The sequence below is a fragment of the Physeter macrocephalus genome, chromosome 21, assembly GCF_002837175.3.
Source record: "Physeter macrocephalus isolate SW-GA chromosome 21, ASM283717v5, whole genome shotgun sequence".
Classification (NCBI taxonomy): Eukaryota; Metazoa; Chordata; class Mammalia; order Artiodactyla; family Physeteridae; genus Physeter; species Physeter macrocephalus.
In genome coordinates, this window is record NC_041234.1 from 103903244 (window position 1) to 103921627 (window position 18384).

General features: G+C 36.6%; 1 protein-coding gene across 5 annotated transcripts in view; it reads right to left on the minus strand.

Moving 5' to 3' along the window:
- Positions 1-18384, minus strand: part of MBNL3 (muscleblind like splicing regulator 3) — a 107388-nt gene that overhangs the window by 50942 nt on the left and 38062 nt on the right. For all 5 annotated transcript variants that reach the window (XR_449429.3, XM_055081793.1, XM_007130407.3 and 2 more), the window contains exon 3: positions 5933-6830. Coding sequence is in view for 4 of the 5 variants with exons in the window: in XM_055081793.1 (XP_054937768.1) it covers positions 5933-6109 (177 nt within the window). In the remaining variant the exon portion in view is untranslated. The remainder of the gene's footprint in view (positions 1-5932; positions 6831-18384) is intronic.

The window sequence follows — 18384 nt, forward strand, 5'->3', positions numbered from 1 at the left end:
ATTTGCTAGGTTTGTGACGCGCTGTTATGGGTATGAGTGCTTTCTTAAGTATTTAAATTATCCAACCCATCTAGTTAGTTGAGGTTAGTCCCAAGACCAGCCACTCCATGGGTTTCAGAGTTTTCTCATTACCACACCCAAAGTTTAAAAAAAAGAAGAAAGAAAAATTAAAAGAAACAATAGGACTTCCCTGGTGGCACAGTGGTTAAGAATCTGCGTGCCAATGCAGGGGACACAGGTTCAAGCCCTGGTCTGGGAAGATCCCATATGCTGTTTAGCAAATAAGCCCGTGAGCCACAACTACTTAGCTTGCGCTCTAGAGCTCACGAGCCACAACTACTGAAGCCCGCGCTCTGCAACAAGAGAAGCCATGGCAACAAGAAGCCCGCGCACCGCAACCAAGAGTAGCCCCCACTCACCGCAACTAGGGAAAGTCCGTGCCCAGCAACAAAGACCCAATGCAGCCAAAAAATTAATTAATTAATTAATTTAAAAGATTTTTAAAAAGAAACAATAATATTCTACTGTATTTCTGAGCATCAAAAGACAGGAGATGCATGTGCAAGACTAAGAAAGTTCTTTTTAAAACATTTAACTTTGAAATAATTTTAGACTTACAGAGAAATTACAAAAATAGTACAGAACGTCCCTGGAGACCCTTAACTCAGATTCCTATAATGTCAATAACTTGCATACCATACATAGCACAGTTATCAAAACCAGGAAATTATCTTTACTACAATACCATTAAATAAACTAGAGACCTTATTTGAATTCCACCACTTTTTCCTCTAATGTCCTCTCTCTGCTCCAGTATCCAATCCAAGATCCCATATTGCATTTACTTGTCATGTTTATTTAGTCTCCTCCAATCTGTGACAGTTTTTCAGTCTTTCCTCATCTCTTGGTCCATTTTCTCCTCCCTCCCTTTCTTGATTGATAGTTAGTAGAGAAGTGTGTTACCCATCACTTCTAAGATGGACACTTCCACATTTTGACAGCTTGGATATTGGGATGACCCTTACCATCAATGGTATCTTGAGGAGATGTTGAATAAATGAAGAAGATATTTATCGATTTTCACAAGAGGAAAACTGATCACTTTACAGCAGAGAAATCCAGCAGACACCATCTCTATCAGGTGATTAAGGTTAACATGAGAGAGGAGATACATCAACATCAAGTACCCTTGAATATGACGCACATCATTTCTATGGTTTTCTTGCCAAAAATGCATGACCTCAGTCAAATCATGAAAATGCATTTGACAAACCCGAAATGAGAGGCATTCTACAAAATAACTGACCAGTACTCATCCAAAGTGTCAGGGTCATGAAAGACAAGGAAAGGCTGAGGAACTGTCACAGATTGGAGGAGACTAAATAAACATGACAAGTAAATGCAATGTGGGGTCCTGGAGCAGAGAAAGGACATTAGAGGGAAAACTGGTGAAATTCAAGTAAGGTCTCTAGTTTACTTAATAGTATTGAACTAGAGTTATTTCCTGGTTTTGATAACTGTGCTATGTATGGTATGTAAGTTGTTGACATTACAGGAAGCTGGGTGAAGGGTATGCAGGAACTCCTTGTACTATTTTTGCAACTTTTCTGTAAGCCTAAAATTATTTCAAAATAAAAAGTTTAACAAGTGAGGCTATCAATATGTATTTCATTGGGTACTGACTGTAATTCCATTTTTCTTTCAAAAGAGATTTTTGAAATGTCCAAAATAGCATTGACTTTTACTGGTCAAAGATACGTCCTTTTTAAGGTCAATAATAGAAGATAGAGATTCTTAAGTAAAATGTTATTTTCCTTGAGTCTCAGGATGACAGGTGCTGTCTATGTATCTTTACAATACAGGCAGACCCCTCTGATCAAGCTCATAAATGATTCTAAATCTTGCATAATTCAGCAACCCTTGGGATTATGTTGCTAGGAGTCTTCTGCTCCCGGTAAGTTCTCCCTTAGCAAACAGGGATGAGGTAAATATTCACTCAAAAATAATCAAATTTTAAACTGGTGAAAACTGCTGTGACTAGTGATACTAGTACAGAATATACTGGTAACTCAGGACAAATTGACCTACAAGGATAGATTCACATCCATATGTCTATAAAACCGGTTTCACTTGCCAAACTATTATTATGCTTGCAATCATATGTGATGTTTGAAGACATAGTATGGGGCTGTTTTGTGTGTTTTCCTCACCCAGTTCTCATCTTTTAGGAATGTATATGGGTTGACATGGCTGTCCTCTGACTACGCCTGCTGCTAAGGCCCTTGCCAGGAAATTTTTGTTACAAAACTACCCAAGGTGGTGAGTGCAGTGGGCAGATGTGATGGGTGTTGAGCTTTCATAATTAAATAATGACAGCATTTATATCCTTCCTAGGTAACAAGTGGCAGGTATCACAGTGCTTCAAGTATGGAGGAGAAGGCTTAAGACACATGACATTGCTGAAGCAGAATACATGAAGATAATATTGGTTATGAAAACAATCACAGATTCTAGGTTGGTATTTTCAGTAATCTTTCGTTAAAGTCAAGGGACAGTCGCTAAAAATACCAACCTAGATCAACTGCAAACTGTAATATCAAGAAATTGGCACAGAATGGGTTAAGCAATACTTTGGAGAGAAATTCTGAAATAAATTGTGCCAAGCCGACTAGGCAATTGAGTCAAAAAACAGCTGCATATCAACATGACGTGAGACTCTTTTACGTAGCTGGAAATTAATCTATGGGCTGTGCTATCTAGATCTCTATCTGAAGATGGTGCAAACTTCATCACTGAACACTCAACATTCATGGAGTGATGGGCACAGCACTTCAGCACAATGCACAATTAGCCATCAAGCTTGCCCTCCTTATTTTCATAACATTCCCTCATTATGAGGTGAGTATAGGATATTGTTAACTATTGTGCCTATTATGAAGGCAAAGAACCATCACCATCTGGTAGAGTACCTAGCGCTAATGGAATCCTTATAAAAACAACAAAAACAAAAGCAGCTGCCCAAAACTCATCAAGTGATTGCTTCAGTTATTTAACCACTCATGGAAGAAGAAACAGTGCACAGATACATTTCAAAAGTGTTTCAATCACAGAAACTCAAAGTGGGTAGCAAATGCTGTAATAACCATCAAGGTATGTTATTTTGTTATTTGTGTATTATAGATAAGATAGTAGAACAACCCACATAGGTCAACTACTGTCAACTTGGTATAGTTTTCATGCTTATCATGGATAAGGAATAATATAAGAGAACTACAAAGCTTTTATGCAGACGTGAAACTGTGATGCATGTGCTATCTAAATGACTAATTGTTTGAAAGGCACTGTATGTTTGAAATACTAAGATTTTCATTAAAATTTGAGAATGTAAGCATTATGTAAATCATCCTTATCTTGTGCAACTGGTCATCAAGATTTTAACATATCAAAAATTATTTTAAAAACACTGCATGTACTGAGTAGACAGTGTATTTAAATAATTAAGTGGCTTATTACTATTCATTGGCCATTATCTATGTAGTCTCTGAATTAAACATTTTCCAAGCTTTAAAGTGGTAGTGCAGTATGCATTTTGTTAACAATCACGTTCCATATTACTTTTCTTCAAAATGTTTCCATTATGGCATTCTTTTGCCTTTAAATGGGAGAACTGATCTGAAGTATATCAATGATTAGTAATATCACACATCTCTTTCCGCCAGACACCTGAAAAGATAGAATTTACAAAGCCTGCAAGGAACTCTATATCTAAGAGTAAGCCATAAAAACAGTGATACTTAGCTTGAAGAACTAACATCACACTCATGGCAACTGGATGTGGGCATGTCCATTTGAAACATGAATGTGTAGTTTTAGATAATAAAACCCTAACTAAATAGAACTGTTTTGAAGAACTCCTAAAATAAGCATCTTAGTTAATAGTAAGAAGATAACTTCTCATTTAATTCACTTTTTTTTTTTTTTTTTTTTGGCCACGCTACGCGGCTTGCAGGATCTTCCCCGACCAGGGATTGAACCCGGGTCCATGCAGTCAAAGCGCCGAGTCCTAACCACTGGACCACCAGGGAAGTCCTTAATTCACTTTTATAGTGATACATGGCTTTTCATTTATGTTATCTCGTTGGAATCTCCACAATAATCATGGAAGTTAGGTAGAGAAGAATTACCCATGCATTAGAGATGAAGCAACTCAAGCTCTGTCAGATTAAGTAGCTAAAGTCAAAAACAGTAGTGGGGCTGGGACTCCTGAAACAAGACTTGTAAAGTGACTAGCTGACTAGTGCAGTGCTGGACCCTCTATATGAACTGGCTAAAAGTCATCTCCTTTCCCCCCCCCCGAACTAGTCCAGTGCTCTTTTCCATTTAAGGCACTGCACAGTCCTTGATTTAAATAATACACAGAAGATTTATGGGGCTTCCCTGGTGGCGCAGCGGTTGAGAGTCCGCCTGCCAATGCAGGGTACACGGGTTCCTGCCCCGGCCCGGGAAGGTCCCACATGCCACGGAGTGGCTGTGCCCGTGAGCCATGGCCACTGAGCCTGCACGTCCAGAGCCTGTGCTCCGCAACGGGAGAGGCCACAACAGTGAGAGGCCCGCGTACCGCCAAATAAATAAATAAATAAATAAATAAATAAATAAATAAATAAAAACACAGAAGATTTAAATAATACATAAAATAATTGTAGATGAAACCTGAATGAAAATGAAATGAAGAAAACAGAATCAGCCTTTTAGTCATAATATCTGCTACAAAAAAGAGCAATTCAGACATTTTCAATGTTAGGAATTGCCATTATCTTTATAACTAGTTCCCATTCTTGAACTGGAATGGTCTGCAACAAAAACCAGCAACCACGAAATAAGCAAAAGTAACTATTTAAGTAGGATATCATGATAAAATGTTTTCTGAGTAAATGATCACATGAAGGAATACATCTCTATTAGCCAATGCAGCCATAAATAAAAATGTTAATGAGGTAAAATTGGTCATGATGAGGATAAAACAATATCAAGAAATTGAAACGGTTATTAAGCTTAATTCATTTTAACATATTTTGAAAAAAAATCTAAAATGAATCATAGCAAATCTTACTAATTAAACCAGGAATCTATTACCATTTTTTACTCCTATGCTTTAATTTGTACATTTATGCTTAATTTAAGGATAACCATGGATAAAACATGAAAATCAGTGCATTTTTCATTCTGCAATCATATATGTTCTATTCTACATAATATCTCACCTGTCCTCATATTTTGTTTATACTCATGTACATAATATTCAGGTTTGATGACCTTGGCAACAGAACTTTCCTTATAAAATGTGCTCACAAATGTGAAATTGGTCAATCAGTGGCTCAGGAAGAAAATTACGTGAACCTAGTTTTGTAGCAATATGTTTAAGTTGAAGGTTCAAAATATACTTTAACTAAGAAAATTCAAAATGCCATCACTTTCCTCCTGGATGGTGAGATTTTCACCTTATACTTTCTCTGTCTGACTTTATTTATCCTCTGATTGGTCCCTGCCAAGTGTATTTTGATAACATAGATAATAAGCTATATTTCAGTAAAGGGCTTCTCTAAGTTGAGGACTATGACCACTGTATTAAAATCTAAATAATATACACAGACGTAAAGTACAGCAAGGCTACAATTTCTCACTCCTACAAAAATTCTTGAATTTTTTTTCTTTAAGTCTATCTATCTCGGTCAGTGAGCTTTGATGGGTGAGCTTTAGTCTGGCTTAGTTCTACAAAGTCTACATCCTGTCTTAAAAAACAAACAAACTTATTGCTTTCGTGCTATTATTAACTTGACTAATTTCAAGGCACAACATATTTCCAAAAAAAAAAAAAAACCATAGAAATCAACAAGTTTCAATTAAAAATGATGTGCATTTAGATGAGACTCACCTTTAAAGAATCAAAACAAGCCATCACACGACCATTTTCCACATGGCAAACTCTTGGCGGATGGGCAAACTTGCAATCTGCATCAGCTCGAGAGCAGGTTCCTCTCTGAAATTCTCTACAGACTTCCAAAGTCAGCCACTTGGTATCACGAACCAGGGCAACATTGACAGACGTCATATTGAAAGCAAAGTTAAAATCAAGTGCACCCTCTCTACTATTACTGCTGTTGTTGAAAGGTTAAAAATAAATTCAAGCTAAATGTGAAGAGATAACAGGTTGCTTTGGTGAAATGTTTCTTTGTTAGCACTTAAGTTTTCATTTAAGTCAAATTTGGTCTAGTCAAACAAAAAGCTCACTATAAAACAAAAATCGTATCAGAATAACTAAAAATCCAATTAGAGACCAACTCCTAAGAAGGCAGCCGTCAAGGTTAAGATATTGACTGCTTTATTTTTTTCCTCTGCTGAAGTTACTTCAAATAACTGGCAGAGTTTCAAAAGGATTCTGTGCTCTCCAGTTGATATTTTCAATTATTCTTGCAAAAAGCATATGCTGCTGGCTGCCTGTCAATATGTGGAATGGTCTCAGGTCAAGGGGAGAAAAGTTTTTTTACCTATCTCTTGGCTTTAAAGATTAAGATTGGTAGGATGTTACAACTGCAATTTTTTTTTTTTGCTGCAAAATCGGGAGGAGGAAAAATGACTATGAAAATTGAGAATCAAAGAAAAAAAGAATGAACGAGTTGCTGAGAATGAACTACAAGCACACCAGGGTTTTTTGGGGGGGCGGGGCGGGGAGAGGTGGCAGTGATGGTGGTAGGGAGAGGGGTTTATAAAGAGGCAGCTTGAAAGTGGAATCCAATCAGCAGAGTTTTCAGAAAAGGCACTTTCCAAAAAACCTGCAAAAAATAAAATAAAATAAAATTAGCTATTTCCCAGTGTAGAACTGTACATAGTAAAAGGAAGCAACTACTTCTATTTACTGTTGAAATACAAGACCGGGCAACAACCCAATTAAAAAGAAAAAAACGATTATTTCATTTTGGTCTGTTTGGGGGCAGAAATTCATTCAGGGGTCCACTGCACAGAAAAAGCCAGAGCCTGACATGTCAGCCTTTTATGTAGTCATGACCCACCTGTGTGTCTTCAGGTTTTAGAGGCTACCAAAGACCTGCCATTAAACTGACTTTACTATGATCTGATCGAAGTCTTGATGATCTGCTCTCAAAATCCAGAAAACAGAAATTGCTAGGAAAATTTAAGATGCTCCAAGAGGTAACTGTGTATTTGAAATGTAATTGTTGATGACCACATAAAACAGTCATGACAAAACTACCTGGAGACCCACTGCAAATGAGGTAGGGGAGAGACTGTGAAATGCAAAATGTGCTTCAGATCAAGAAAGAAATCCTTTGAATAGATGCTGGATTTTTTTTTCTGTGTATGCTCTATTAGTTCTTAGTCTTTATGAAGGGATATTGGAACGACTCAGAAGGAGGTTTCAGCATGGACAAATAAGTGAGACCGAAAGCACTGTTCATACATTAAATACTGTGCAGCTTTAGGGTTTGTACTTTAAACCAGTGTCGACCAGCAACAATTTCTAGGAACTCAGCTGAGAAGATAGATTAAATGTTAATTTACTGGCATTATGCCATGAACACATACCAAAATAACAGGGATTTTCTAAAGCAAAAGTAAGCTCTGAGTATCAGACAAATCAACTAATTGTTAACTTCATCAAAAAAGTAGAATTAAAGTTCTTGAAAACATTTCATTTACTTTTTTAAACAGTTTCTTCAATAATTTTACAGAATCTGAATTTTTGCTTTATCCTTTCCGCATTCAAGATGAAACTCAATATCACCTAATTTTTCAGATACCATTAGGAAATTAAGTATATAGAAAATTCATGCAGGCTTATCCGTTTAAGAGCAAAACGTGTTTCTCTAAGTCATTCTTCATGGAAATATTTCTAAAATGTATTATATGTAGCTTTGCCTTCTTAAAAAATACTGAACATAATTTGGGCTCTGGTTGAAGACTTGGGGTCATAAAATGCCCTGGGAAGTATTATAGTTCTCTTTCAGGGGCAGATTGTCACTTCTACTGTCACTTCCCTTCCTGCCACAATATCTGCCACGGTGGATTGTCCAGCTCCTTTCTGGAATACATAATAGCCAATCATGAGTGTTGAATAAGAGTTAGTTACTCACTGTATGAGGGGCCTGCAGGAAAAGTGCAGGGCTTTCATGCAGAAGGTCTGTGACTACTCTTAGTGGTTTGGAAACCCTTTTGCAATATGTTCCATTCAGGACCACGTTCTAGAGGGTTAAGGTTGTCAAGTGAATGACCTCTAAAAATATTTAAAATATATATCTATTTTAAACAGCCAGATGGCGGGAAATGCAAATGAAAATCACAATGTGATACCACTTCACACCCATTAGGATGGCTACAATAAAAAAGAAAAATTGGAGAAATTGAAACTATCGTACATTGCTGGTGAGAATGTAAAATAGTGCAGCTGCTGCGGCAGTCTAACAGTTCCTCAAAACGTTAAGCAGTTACTATATGACTTAGCAGTTCCATGCCTAGGTATATACCCCCCAAAATTGAAAGCAGGATCTCGAAGACATATTTGTACACTCATGTTCATAGCAGCACTATTCACAATCGCCAAGAGGTAGAAACAATCCAAGTGTCCATCAGCGGATGAGTGGATACACAAAATGTGATACGTCAACACAATGAAATATTATTCTACCATAAAACGGAATAAAGTACTGAACACGAATGAACCCCCCAAAAATGATGCTAAGTGGAAGAAGCCAGTCACAGCGGCCACATATTGTATTGTTCCATTTATATTAAATATCCACAATAGGTAAACCCATAGAGTCAGAAAGCAAATTAGTGGTTGTGAGGGCCTGGGGAAGGGGAGAAAGTGGAGCAACTGCTGAACGTGTATGGGGTCTCCTTTGGGGGTGACGAAAATATTCTGGAATTAAACAGTGGTGATGGTTGCACAATTTTTTGAATATACCAAAGCCCATTCACTAAACTATATTCTTTAAATGAGTGAATTGGATAATATGTGAATTATATATCAATAAAGCTATTTTTTAAGTCTAAAGAGACATGACAACCAAAAAAGAAAAAAGTTTCATAAGTGATGGAATTGGCTACCCCAATCTTTTCTTTCTTAGATTCTTCTTAGACACACATTCTTCTAAGTAGTGTTCCTAAGTTGAATCTCAAGAGTAAATTCATTTCCACACTTGTATTATAGAAAGTACTCTAAAAGAGTATGTTCTGTGAGTTTGTAAGTTTATATTTAAAGATATATTCAAATTTAATCCTATAACTAAATTACATGGGCTGCCTGAACACACTTGAAAGAAAAATAACGAAAAAGAAATATATATATATAATGGTTTTTTTCCTCAGAACATAAACAGTGAGTGAGGGTCTGGAGAAAGATTTTTCTACAGAGGTCTATCAAGTACAGAAACAAATAAATAATAAATTTGAATTTTAAACTTTTACAAATGAAAAAATACAAACAGGAATTGAACTCTGGCTATGCATTTTATGTAAGACAGGGGGAATGGGAGAAGGAATTTTCTTCATTTTAAAAATTGACCTGTAACCTCTGATGGGACCCTGGCCAGTTCCTCAAAACAGTTCTAGCCAGCGCATATCTGCATGTCTTCCTTCAAACTGGAACTATTTTTGGAGCTGGCACAGAAGAAGCTAGGTGCAACAAGTAAAAAGAGCTGGTGTGACAGTGGAGAGATGTTCCGTCCTGCGGCTCTGCTCGTCTCTGTATAAAAGACAGGGAGGGGGGTCCATTTTAAAGATCAACTTTGTTTGGGGGACAATACAACTTTATCTTCACTACTTTAGACTTGAGTAATAGGAATACGAGTTTGCTTTTCATGATTTATAGTCCTCTAATGTAAAACATGAAAAGTTACCGTTTCTTAGTACATTTGTACTTGTATGGTATTTGCAGCTTGCAAGTGTTTTTATTTCATTGATCTTTGGAGCTCTAAAAATACTCTAAAGCATGGGTGATAACCCAAAAAGACCAATGAAGGAAATGAAGCTCAAGGAAGCTAAATTACTTATCTGAACTTACAAAGCCTTAAGTGGTAGAACCATGGCTCCAGGCAAGATCCTCTGACTCTAAATCTCATGCTTAGATCCTGGCAGAGAAATGTAGCAGTGATCATTTCTTATCTCTTATCTCTCTTGGGAATCTTAAACAATGAAAGCCAGTCATTTTTGTGTAGTACTTATGATTCCTTCTCAAAATTACGTTCATGCCTGTTGCAGTGCCATCTTCATAATATTCCTGAGTTGTGCTGCACCAACATTTATCCACATCCACTATATGCCAAGCACTGTTCTAGATGTGGAACAAGACTGATAAAGGTCCCTGCTGTCGTAGAACTTCCTATGCTCATTTAAATAGAGAAGAAACCAAAGGCATAGCAAAGAGAAATGATTATGAGAGTTTATGAAGGGGTGGAAGCAGACTCTAGGTATTCTGATTCCAACACAGGTCTCTCATTCTGCCATGAATGGTACACCAAGCACTGTAACTTAACAATACTCTTAAACACACACTCAAACACTATTGCATAGAAACGAGTCACTAAAAGGAATACCCCCGAAATTACTCACACCAAGTCTTACTGCTCTCCGGATTCCTCTTGAAGAGAGTACTACTGTTCCCATTTTACAGATGGGGAAACAGAGGTGGAGAAGGGTTAAGTCTTGCACAACTTCATGCAGCTACCCTCAGGCCATGGTTCAAACCCAAGCAGTCTGCGACCAGAGCCCACCTTCTTAGTCATGTCATGATACTGTGTCTCTCTTATGGCACAGATCACATTCTTATTATAGGCCCTTAAGTTTTCTCCCTTATCAGACTGTAAATTCCATAAAAGTAGAGATCATGTTTTACTTAGTTTTGCTGACTCTATCTTCTCATTGGAAGTTAGAGCATTACAGCATTTCTCAGGATTCTTACTTCAAAAGGTCAAAGATTAAATGGTAACTTAAAGTTTCCAAGCAAGGATTTTGTCAGTTGAGCATCCTATAGGCTGGCTGAGCTTGGGCCACCTCTGTCAGTTTCATATCTATCAGATCTGTAAAGTTGAGTATTTTCTCATAATTCTAGCTTTCAAATTGAAACGTTAATACCTGCGATTCTTGATATATAGAGCACTCAGTTTCCATAAAGAATGGTCTATTCCTGCTCTTTTGGTAACAGCAAGATCTTATCTTGGATTTAGAGTAAAAATATGAGATAACCAAATGACTTCTCTCTATATCTTTGGACAGTAGGTTAATTTTTGGAATGTTTTTGCCCAAGAATCAGTGCGATGAAACTGAACTGGGAGCGGGGTGAAAGAGATTTCACTTTGAGCCACAGGAAGAAACAAGAAACATCCCCAAAGTGCATATTTTTCCTTGAAAGAGTTATTTTTGAAATGTAATTAATGCTCCTTTATAAAAATTCTATATTAGATATAACATAAGGAAAATAAAAAACGTTTTTACTTCAAAAAAACAATCCCTTTTAAAAATCACATTAAAAAAATACTTAGGAATAAACCTGACCAAGGAAGTTAAAAGACTTATATGCTGAGAACTATAAAACACTGATAAAGGGAACTGAAGATGATTTAAAGAAATAGAAAGATATCCCATGCTCTTGGACTGGAAGAATTAATCTTGTTAAAATGACCATACTACCCAAAGAAATCTACAGATTTAATGTGATCCTTATCAAAATATCCAAGACATTTTTCACAGAACTGGAACAAATAATCCTAAAATTCATATGGAACCATAAAAGACCCTAAATTGCCAAAGCAATCCTGAGGAAAAAGAACAAAGCAGGAGGCATCGTTCTCCCTGACTTTAGGCTATACTATAAAGCTACAGTAATCAAAAAGTATGATACTGACACAAAAAACAGGCATATGGATCAATGGAACAGAATAGAGCCCAGAAATAAACCGACACACCTACAGTCAATTAATTTTTGACAAAGGAGGCAAGAATATACAATGGCGAGAAGACAGTCTCATTGCAGCACCATTTGCAATAGCCAAGACATGGAAACAATCCAAGTGCCCATCAACTGACGACTGGACAAAGAAAATGTGGTATATATATATATATATATATATATATATAAAATGGAATACTACTGAGCCATAAAAAACAATGAAATATACCCATTTGCAGCAAAATGGATGGACCCAGGGAATAGCATATTAAGTGAAATGTCAGACAGAGAAAGACAAATATCATATGATATCACTTATATGTGGAATCTAAAATATGATACAAATGAACTTCTTATTACGAAACAGAACCAGACTCACAGACACAGAAAACAAACTTATGGTTACCAAAGGGGAAAGGGAGGGGGAGAGAGAAATTAGGAGTTTGGGGTTAGCAGATACAAACTACTATATATAAAACAGATAAACACAAGGTCCTACTGTATAGCATAGGGAACTATATCTAATATCTTATAGTAAGCTATAGTGGAAAAGAATATATATACACACACCTGAAATCACCTTGCTGTACACCAGAAACTAACACAACATTGTAAATCAGCTATACTTCAATTTTTAAAAAGTTTTTACTTTAAAATTACATACACACTAGATTCATTATTAAGTAGATTATCTATATTTTTAAGGATTCACACATTTTCTCATGGAATTGTTCTTGATGGTAAAACAGGATAAATAAATATTTTCTACTGATATAATGGAAATAGTACCTTGTTCCAGAGTGGCTTGCAAGGCCACTCTCAGCAGTTACTTTTGTCCCACTTTTTCTTACACTTTCCTCATCTCCTCCTTTCTTTTGCCTTCCCTTCACAAGCCAGCACATAACATAGAAACATTGCCAGTGCCTGGTCCAGAAGATCACAAAGATGATCTTTGGCACCTAAAGCAATATCTGAAGAGGAATTTCTTTAAATGTATTTATCGACCTCCAGAATAAACAATTAAAACAATGTTTTCTTTCTTTCCATTTTAAGCTTTCCTTACATCTGTATTACCACAAGGAATTCCTTGTGGCCATTTATTTTGGCTCCATGAATATATGACACGCCTGCTACACACTGCTTGAATTGGCAGGCTGACAAGGCTTAAAAGCTTTCAAGTTTTCTAATTTGCTTCAAGTTCTATTTCCCTCACATGTTTAGCTTAGTGGTCCACCAATCCAGTTCTTTAAGGCATATGAGAGGTCCTCAGCACTGCAGATGGAAGCCATGATTTCACAAGCATCCTATAGAAAACTGAGTTTTATTTCTGAAAAAAATAAGTGTGAAAATAAGGACATTTCACCTATGTGCAGAACTTTTTCATTAAGCTTTTCTTTTAAGTTTCATTGAATTTTTTTCACAATATTCCCAGGGTAACAAATTTAACATATCTTTTACAAAAAGCAGGTAATCAAGTTATTCTGTTTCATAAAGCAATTAAAAGACCCATCTCAGTGCATATATATGGTCATGAAAAGAAAAAAAAAAACAGGTGCTACACTGTCTCTTTCAAACATAGCTCTAGCAACGAATGTGATTGGTTTTGTTAGTCAGTGCAGTTCATCTTTTTCTTAAAAAAAAAGATATATCTCTTTTAAAATAATATATGAAATTATGAGAACTTGCTAATAAATGCCATTTAAATATTTTAAACTAATCCAATTTAATATAAAAACAACCTAAAACCTGGATTCTGCACACAGTTGTTATCAAACAACACTGGTTAATTGCTTGCTTATGTCCATGGGACAGAAATCCCAGAGCCATTAAAAGATCACCGAAAAACTGCATTTAAAATTGAAGACAGTAGGAACTTAACATATTTGGCAATTTAAGTCCTATAATGCTCAAGCATCTGAGATGAGAGAAATACAAAATGTCACAAGACATTGCATTTAATATATGCAGGGTGATTTTGCTGAAGATTCATTCAACAAATATTTATTGGGCATCTAATATGACCTAGGCACTGATCTAGGTGCTGGGGATGCAAAGTTGAACAAGATTAAATCCCTGTCCTGAGAATCATACATTCAATTGGTTGGCCACGAATGGGGATGGGGGGGTGGCGAAAATAAATAAAAAATCATATCCATCATTCATTTTATCCATTTAACAAATACCTATTATGATTCCCTAAAATTCAAGCAAATGAGGTCTTTAAAAATGTTCATGTGGAATAACAAATGTTGGTGAGGATGTGGAGAAAAGGGAAACCTTGTACACTGTTAATGGGAATGTAAATTGGTGCAGCCACTATGGAGAACAGTACGAAGGTTCCTCAAAAAACTAAAAATAGAACTACCATATGATTCAGCAATCCCACTCCTGGGCATATATCCCAAGAAATGAAAACACTAATTTGAAAAGATACATGCACCCCAATGTTCAGAGGAGCATTATTTATAATAGCCAAGATATGGAAGCAACCTAAGTGTCCATCAACAGATGAATGGATAAAGAAGATATAGTATACAATATACAATGGAATACTACTCAGCCATAAAAAAGAATGAAATGTTGCCATTTGCAACAACATGGATGGACTTAAAGGGTATTATGCTTGCTGAAATAAGTCAGAGAAAGATGAATACTGTATGTTATCACTTATATGTGGAATTTAAAAAATAAAACACACTAGTGAATGTATCAAAAAAGAAATAGACTCACAGATATATAGAACAAACTAGTGGTTGCCAGTGGGGAGAGGAAAGCGGGGAGGGGCAAGATAAGGGTAGGGGATTAAGAAGTACAAACTATTATGTATATAATAAGCTACAAGGATATATTGTACAGCACAGGGAATATAGCCAATATTTTATAATACCTATAAACGGAGTATAGTCTTTTAAAAATTGTGAATCACTTGTTGTATACCTGAAACTTTTATAATATCGTAAATCAACTATATCTCAATAAATAAATAAATAAATAAATAATGTTCATGTGGGAAAGTGTCAGTTAATCAACAAACATTTATTGTATCCACCAACAATATGCACAGACTTGTGTCACATGCTTCTGGGGAACCAGACGAGCTTTAAAACACTGCCTGTGTACTCAAGAAACCTCTTTTGAGTTGGGGAGACAAGAACAACATAATATGAAATAAAAGTAAACAATGTAGACAATTAAGAGCAAAATTCAGTAACATTAACAAAAATGTGATGAGAGTTCTGAGAAGAGGATGTCACTCAGGCCTGAAGTTGTCAAGGGAGCTTTCCAAGAGAAGAAAGTGGAGCTGGGCCTTAAAGAATGAGAAGGACCTAGGTGAGGGTGGAGAGGCAGAGAGACTTCCTGGAAAGAGGAACAGCACGAATGAGGATGAGATGAGAAGATTAGGTATCAGGTATTTGTAGGACGGTGAGCAGACATGGGTGGGCTAGGATGGCAGTTTCATACTGTGGAAGAGAAATCATGTGTCGGTTGTTTCTGAAGATCCTTGAAAATGGCTCAAGGACTGTAATGTTTATTATAGAAATAGGAGCCGCTCTCAAAGATTTTAAGCAGAGTAGAAACTGAGTGGCCATAAATGCAGTATGGTAACAATGATCTGCCCTTGCAAAATTGTTTTATTTAAGGAGCCCACAACACACAATCAGAGCAAAGTTTACGCATCTGACATACTCTGGAAGAACAAAAGATGAGAGAGAAGTGGGTGGACGTCAGAGTGTTTCTCTAGTTCACAGGCTCTGTGAGGACAGGACAGGCAGTGATTCAAGTCAGGCTGCCATGAAAAGTGGGTAAAAAAACAAACTGAAAAGTGCAGCTTCTTGCTTTCATTTTGGTAATTACACATTTATCAATGACCCCCATCATTAAGGACACAACTATATTCCTATTTTACGAAGTGACTCAAATGTTTTTCAGTCTTACTCTCTGCAAGGTAAATTCCTTTTAAAAATGTAGTTGAAATTTCAGCAAGAATTTCTTTTTTTCAGTTAGATTTAGCTACAGAACAAGCTCATGCCAGGAGTTAAATTTAGATAGCAACTTTTTGGCTGTAATGGCATCCTGTAAATTCCTGCTACAGGACTTTAACCAGCACCCCAGTGGCTGGAAAGTGTTCATGCTCCTCCCAAAGTACATACTGAATTGAACTCAATTCAATTTTCAGGGCCAATTTACTCACTGATAAGATTTGGTTGAACATTCACTATTCACCAACACACACACACACACACACACACACACACACACACACACACGAAAACAATCATCAGAAGCTATCACAAAATGTTTATTTATCCTTTAAATACTTAGGAACAGCTCAAGTAACTCTCTAGTCGAATTTGTGAGTCACATAAGTATGACTATTTGTCAGAGAGGTAAACTAAAGTAGCATCTAAGTGATTTGATCATGTAAAGGGATTCATCACTGTGTCTAGTAAGCACCCAGTGAGGGCTTCCTTACCTGACTTCATCAGTGGTATTATGCCCAATAAATTCAGATTCTCAATCTCAGTACAAAGCCTCCAATCCTTATTAGGAGCACTTATAAGACTAGTAAAAGAATAGAGGAAAAAAGCTTTATGGCTAAAAAAGTTGGGAGAGGACCAAAGGTACCCTGATTTCAAGGACCAAGTAATTTAATACATCAATGCCAAAAGCTCTAGTAAGACTTGAAGGGAGTTTTCTGGGAAAGTAAATTTCTTAAGCAAGTATACACAAGAGTTCTATCCTCTAAGTCTGAAGTTACTGTTGCTAGAGGCATTATTTCACATTCATATTATACACGAATGTGACTTACATCTGTAAGCTAACTGCCTAGAGTTAATTGGAAAGCTGGGTACTTTAGTAAAGAATTATTAATCAAGAAAAAAAGGGAGAGGACTCAAAATCAGAAATAAAAGAGTAGATATTACAACTGATGTCACAGAAATACAAAGGATTATGAGACTACTATGAGGAATTATATGCTAACAAATTGGACAGTCTAGAAATACTGGATAAATTCCTAGAAACATACTACCTACTAAGTCCAAATCATGGTGAAATAGAAAACCAGAACAGACCAATAACAAATAAGGTAATCAAATCAGTAATCAAAAGCCTCCCAACAAACAAAAGTCCAGGACCAGATGGCTTCACTAGTGAGTTCTACCAAACATTCAAAGAATTAATATCAATCTTTCTCAAACTCTTCCAAAAAAAATAGAAGACAATGGAACTCTTCCAAACTCATTTTACAAGGCCTGCACTACCCTGATATCAGAACCAGTCAAAAATGCCACAACAGGACTTTCCTGGTGGCGCAGTGGTTAAGAATCCGCCTGTCAATGCAGGGGACATGGGTTCGAGCCCTGGTCCAGGAAGATCCCACATGTCGTGGAACAACTAATCCCGTGCACCACTACTGAAGACCTGTGCTCTAGAGCCCATGTGCCACAACTACTGAAGCCTGTGCGCCTAGAGCCCGTGCTCCACAACAAGAGAAGCCACCACAATGAGAAGCCCGCACACCGCAACAAAGAGTAGCCCCCGCTCACCGCAACTAGAGAAAGCCCACGCGCAGCAACACAGACCCAACGCGACCAAAAATAAATAAATAAATAAATAAATAAGTTTTAAAATGCCACAAGGAAAGAAAATTACAGGCCAATTTCGCTGATGAACACAGATACAAAAATTCTCAACAAAATATTAGGAAACTGAATTCAACAATATATTAAAAGGTTCATACTCCAAGATCAAGTGGTATTTACTCCAGGGATGGAAAGATGGTTCAGCATCTGCAAATCAGTCAATGTGGTACACAACATTAACAAAATGAAGGATAAAAATCATAAGATCATCTCAACAAATGCAGAAAAAGCATTTGACAAAATTCAACACCCATTTATGATAAAAACTCTCAACAAAGTGGGTAGGGAGGAACACAGTAAAGGCCATATATAACAAGCCCACAGCTAACATCATACTCAATGGCTGAAAGCTTAAAGCTTTTCTGCTAATATCAGGAGCCAGACAAGGATGCCCATTTTCAGAAACTTTTATTCAACACTGTATTGGGAATCCGACCCAGAGCAATTATGCAAGAAAACGAAATAAAAGAAATCCAAATTGGATGGGAAGAAGTAAAACTGTCACTATTTGCAGATGACATGATATTACATATAGAAAATTCTAAAGATTCCATCAGAAAACTCCTAAAGCAAATAAGTGAATTCAGTAGAGTTGCAGGATACAGAATCAATACACAAGTCTGCTGTGTTTCTATACACTAATGATGAAAAATCTGAAAGTGACATTAAGAAAGCACTCCCATTTACCACTGCAACAAAAAGAATAAAATACCTAGGAATAAACCTACGTAAGGAGACAAAAGACCTGTATGCAGAAAATTATAAGACACTGATGAAAGA